The 5,777-nt window shown below is 36.4% G+C and overlaps 1 protein-coding gene across 1 annotated transcript in view; it reads right to left on the bottom strand.

Annotated features, from left to right (window-relative positions):
- The window catches only part of PDS5A (PDS5 cohesin associated factor A), a 76,230-nt gene that overhangs the window by 27,799 nt on the left and 42,654 nt on the right, over nucleotides 1-5,777 (bottom strand). The window contains exons 17-19 of the mRNA XM_034670955.1: nucleotides 4,561-4,721; nucleotides 610-761; nucleotides 339-400 (exon numbers count right to left, since the gene is read on the bottom strand). Coding sequence (XP_034526846.1) covers nucleotides 339-400; nucleotides 610-761; nucleotides 4,561-4,721 — 375 coding nt within the window. The remainder of the gene's footprint in view (nucleotides 1-338; nucleotides 401-609; nucleotides 762-4,560; nucleotides 4,722-5,777) is intronic.

Raw genomic sequence — 5,777 nt, 5'->3', positions numbered from 1 at the left:
ATTGAGAAGAACCCAAAAAAAAAAAAAAAAAAAAGAAGAAAGAAAAGAGAAAGCACACATAAAAGGCTGAAGTAAAAACAAGAACATTTCTGCATCAGCAAATCAGCATTATTTTCAAGCCATTTACAATAATTGGCTTGTAATGTTGGTGGACTTCTTACCCTATGGGGATATTTTAAAGATCATGGACCATAAATAAATGTTCATTGGCTTCTGTTGATACTATATCCAATTTATAGTAACGGGAGTACCTTTCCAATAGTGGAATCAGGCCAAGGATCATACATAAGAAGAGGCAAACAGGACTAATTTTCAGGTAGGGTTGTCAAGTACTTTACACTGGGTAGTTCAAAGTTAACTTTCTGAGTATACATGGACCACCGAGCCAATAAAGCTAAAACTAAGGAAAACGTTCTAACACAAACACACAAAATATTCTTCTATATGTAGTATTTGAACATATAATCTAAAGGCTGTGAATACAGTGCTAAAAAAAGAGAGCCCCTCCTCCCATAGGATTTATATACTAGGGAGAGACTAAATAGCCCCCCCCCCAAAAATCTACCTTCTATCTTCATCAAACCACACAGCATAAAAATAAAAATCAACATAAACACGTCCCATATATTATATATACCTCAAAAATCTGTGCAAGCTGGACTTCTTTGTTTGTGAATATGGCATGTATACAGTGAACAGCCTGTTTTGCTTGGTGTGGAGTACCTCTCTTTGCTTTCTGATGTAAAATGGGAATTAAGGTCCTGTAAAAAATAATATCATAGTTAAGAAAAAAAAAAAAGCCCATACACCACAAGTAGTTCTTTTGGTTGTCTCCTCCACTTCCTTTCCCATAACTGTTTGGATGTATGCTGGTAGAGGAGCCTCTCTTATTTTTTTTTTTTTTAAGTTTACTTAAGTAATCTCCACACCCAACATGGGGCTTGAACTCACGACCCTGAGATCAAGAGTTCGCAGGTTCCACCAACTGAGCCAGCCAGGCGTCCCGAGAAGACTCTCTTAAAAATTATCTCATCTATATAAAGATTTAAAGCTCCTTATCTGTCCTCAACTATAATCCAAGAAATGTAACATCTCAAGAAAAAGGCTACTCAGGAGACAATTTTTGTTTTAAAGCCACTTCATGAATATGGAGAAATAAACAAGCCACCTTTATTTTTTTAAAGATTTTATTTATTTATTTATTTGAGAGAGAGAGAGAGCACAAGCAGGGGGAGCAGCAGAGGAAGAGGGAGAAGCAGGCTCTGTGCTGAGCAAAGAGCCCGATGTGGGACTCGACCCCAGGACCCTGGGATCATCACCTGAGCCGAACATGGACGCTTAACCGACTGAGCCACCCAGGTGTCCCAACGAGCCACCTTAATTTATCATCTAAAACTTGCCCCATGCCATACTTTTATATTTGCCTTCTAAGTACATATTCCTAATTTTCCATTTCCCTTTCACAATCCCCTTCAGTTATTTTATTATTTTTTATTTTTTTTTAAAGATTTTTATTTATTTATTTGACAGAGGGACAGCCAGCGAGAGAGGGAACACAAGCAGGGGGAGTGGGAGAGGAAGAAGCAGGCTCCTAGCGGAGAAGCCTGATGTGGGGCTCGATCCCAGAACGCTGGGATCACGCCCTGAGCCAAAGGCAGACGCTTAACGACTGCGCCCCCCAGGCGCCCCCCACTTCAGTTATTTTAAAGCAATCATGGAAAAAAAGTAGCAAAAAGCCAAGTTTTATTTAAAAAGTTGAAATGACATCAGTAAAACAAAGTATGCAAGGATACAGACACATATACATTGGCAGAGGAGTAATAAAAGCATCTAACGATTATTGAGTACTTGTGCCAAGCACCATTCTAAGTGTTTTTACATGGATTATGTCAATTAATCCTCATAGTCACCCAAAGAGGACTATTATATTAAAAAGGTAAGAAAACTAAAGCACAAAAATATTTATTTAAGCTTCTTAAGTTGATGGAGCTAGGATTTAGTGAGGGTGGAATGTGAAGATGTGTACTTCTATTCCAAGATCCATGCACTTAACCTCCATATTGACATTGAAAATCAAAGTAAAACAATCTTTCCTTAGGACAATATGTACTTTATTGTCTTATATGATAGTCTTAAGCATTAAATATTGATGATATGGAAAAACACTGTACGAAAAAAACAGCATGTGTGTATCAACCTATAAAAGAACAGGTATACACATCAAGTGGGTAAAATACTCATAAAAAATATCAGTGTTGACAGTGACTCTTTTTCTCCTTTTTATTTCCTAAAGTTTTGGCTTTTTACAATGAACATACAAGTATTTTTTTTTAATCAGAAGAAAATCTATTTAAGACAAAAAAATTTAACGAAAGATACTTGTCATTCATTTACTGCAGTGGTCCTATTTTATAGATTATAAGGTCAGTGGTGTCAAATACAATTGTGACAAAGGGTCCTCTCATGAAAACAGGAGGCTAGACATTAAGGGCAAAAACCCATATCCCAGGTCATGCACCTCAACAAAAACTGGAACATATGCTAGTCAGTATAAATCAGATTTGACATTTCTGAGTATGCCACATTTCTTTGTATGAAGGTTTAGAATGATAAACTAGGGATTTCTAAGCCCAAGTAGCCTCCTTAACTGAGCACTGTCTTTCTCTAACAAACTCATTTACCAGTAACAGTTCTTATAAATAACACAAGTAACAAAGGGAGATACAGCATTGATCAAATTGTTGTTAAATGTATCATTAACTCTTCTTAGTCTAATGAAATGATGAAATCAACTTTAACCTTTTTCCTTGTTATTCTAGTGTGCTATGATTTAATGATGCCATCAAGGTTATTGTAGAGGCCTGCACTGTTGTGCTTCCCTGCTTTTCAATGATTCTCTCCTTCCTTCTCATTAGTCTTAAGAATAAGAGGTTTTGGGGCGCCTGGGTGGCTCAGTCGGTTAAGCGTCTCTTTCAGCTCAGGGATAGAGCCCTGAGTGGGGTCCTCTGCTCAGCAGGGAGCCTGCTTCTCCCTCTCCCTCCCGCTCTGCCTACTTGTGCTCTCTGTAAAATATATAAAATCTTAAAAAAAAAAAAATAGAATAAGAGGTTTTCTTCCTTGTATCCAAAATTAACTATTTCATCTATCCCCATTTTCCACTGTTTCATTTGGGATAGAATTCCTTTAAGAATAAATCCTTTACCTTAAAAAAGGTTTTCCTACCTTGAAAAACTAACCAGAAACTTTATCCTACTCTGTCAATGATTTTTTTTTTAATGTACAAATATAAAGATTATTCTCTCTAGACTATAAACTCCTTGAGAACAGGGACTGACTGTGGTAATGCTTTATTATTAGCCAGTACAGCTCTGAGAACGAAGAGAATGTACAATAAAAATTGACTTATTTCTCAAATTAAACTATTAGCTCACAAATTTAATAAAAACTAGGAGTCAGGAGTCCTCTTATTCTATTATTACCCTGTAAGGAAAAACTGGTTTGATTTGGCTATATCCGGAACTATTTGCATATACTCTGAACATGTGATTCAACAGCTATCAGCAATGTGTTTTTCCTCCAAAAGACATCTCCCACATCTTTTGTCTAAATATAAACTCTCAGCACAAGTTTGATCCTAAGGCAACCTCTTTAAGATGCCAAAGTAAAAATATCAAAATGTATTTCATTCTTATGATGAAAGGGTAAAGGTAATCTTGAGGGAGAGATCAAAATTATAAAAGCACCACTGGCAACAACCAAGCAACTAATAAGATAAGCTATTAAGCACATTACTAGATTATCCCATTCTTTGGTGAGACATGAAGGTAGCAGCTATTGAATTTAAACCAGCTGGAGAAAAAAATGAAAATACATAGATAAGGAAGACATATTAACCACAAATTCAAAATTCTGTGAAAACTCTTGATTAATATTCATATTTAGAAATAATCTTGTTATAAGCAAAGTTTCGGTTTGTTCTACCCAATTTCTTCCTCGGTCTTTCTTTTAATGGTAGAAGAGAGCATGAGGCAGAGAAAAGATAAAACAAAGGATACAGGAAAGTAGCTTTTTTTTTTTTAAGTAGACTCCACACCCAATGTGGGGCTTGAAGTCATGACTCTGAGGTCAAGAGTTGGATGCTCTACTGACTGAGTCACCCAGTTGCCTCCAGACAAGTAGCTTCTAAGTTCTCTTTCCTCTCTTCCTCCATAAAAGGGAAAATTGACTGTATGGCTCCCACACTTAAAAAACTTATGTGTTAGGGGCGCCTCTGGGTGGCTCAGTTGTTAAGCATCTGCCTTCGCCTCAGGGTGTGATCCTGGAGTTCTGGAATTGAGCCCCATGTCAGGCTCTTCTGCTGGGAACCTGCTTCTTCCTCTCCCACTCCCCCTGCTTGTGTTCCCTCTCTTGCTGGCTATGTCTTTCTCTCTCAAATAAATAAATAAATAAAATCTTTAAGAAAAAACAAACAGAAAACCAAAAAAAAAACCCTTATGTGTTAAAACAAAACAAAACAAAACAAAAACCTTTTGTGTTTACCATAAAAAAAAATATACTCACGATCGTATCTGGGGTAGGTCTGTTTCTATTTTGTGGCCTGTATTTCTAAAAATTTGTATAGCAGCTTCTGCTACCTTGTCATCTTCCATTCTGAGGCACTGTAACAGGGACTCATATGTCTCTGCAGAGTGGAACGAGGTAGGATGTGTGAAAGACAGAACCTGGAGGAATAGATACAGCTTTAGAAGTATAGACAATGGTTTTAATCCATTAAAAGAAGATAATTATTTTCTACTATAACTCAAAATATTGGGCTGCATATGCTAGCTATACAGTATGAAGATTTTATTTCAGAGCCTCCTTTGCAATTTGTTGCATTTAATGAGACATTAGCATAAATACCGTGCATTACTTTCCTTAAGAGAGTTGACTTACAGCCCTTGCCCTATTTTCTTCTTCACCTCTTAGTTGATTCCGATACAGGGAATGCAAAAAACGTGGCTCCTTTTTTATGAACTGTGATACTGTGATGTGAACAAAATATTAACACAAAGCTTTATTTCGCTAGCAAAAAGATACTCTATAAGGGACATTTTAAGTGGAATCCATCACAAAAAGTTCACTGGTCGTAACTATAAACAAGCCATAATTGTGAACTTTTATCATGAGTACAAACATAATTATTCCCTTATTTATTTCCACATAAGTCCCAGTCTATCCCAAAGGAATGTACAGCAAGTTAGACATGTCTACAAAGTTTACTTTCCATGACGTGGAAACAATTTAGTTAGCATAATATCAGGAATAAGGACTAAAAGTGGAGAAGTGGGGGGCAGGGGATGGAGTATATAGTCTTCATTAACTTATTCAATAAGCATACATTTACTGGGTTACAAAGTAAAGAGACTGTCTCATTTGGTTAGGTTCTTGTTCATAATATTTAGATAGTATGTTGACATGTTAGTTGATAACATAAAACCTTGTAAGTTTTACAGAAAAAAAATGGAGAATCATATTTGAAAAAACTGAATCAAACAACCTATTAAAATGTTTATCTTAAAGATGATTTCACTCTTAAAACTATTTAAAAATATAACCTCGCTATTTAACATATAATTATAATCTTTCTTGCAAAGCATCATAACAATTCTTTCCATGAAATTATATTTAAGACCATTCCAGGGGCGCCTGGGTGGCATAGCGGTCAAGCGTCTGCCTTCGGCTCAGGGCGTGATCCTGGCGTTATAGGATCGAGCCCCACATCAGGCTCTTCCGCT

The sequence above is a fragment of the Ailuropoda melanoleuca genome, chromosome 11, assembly GCF_002007445.2.
Source record: "Ailuropoda melanoleuca isolate Jingjing chromosome 11, ASM200744v2, whole genome shotgun sequence".
NCBI classification, from domain to species: domain Eukaryota; kingdom Metazoa; phylum Chordata; class Mammalia; order Carnivora; family Ursidae; genus Ailuropoda; species Ailuropoda melanoleuca.
Note: the sequence above shows the minus strand (reverse complement) of the source record. Positions and strands in the feature narration are given on the sequence as shown.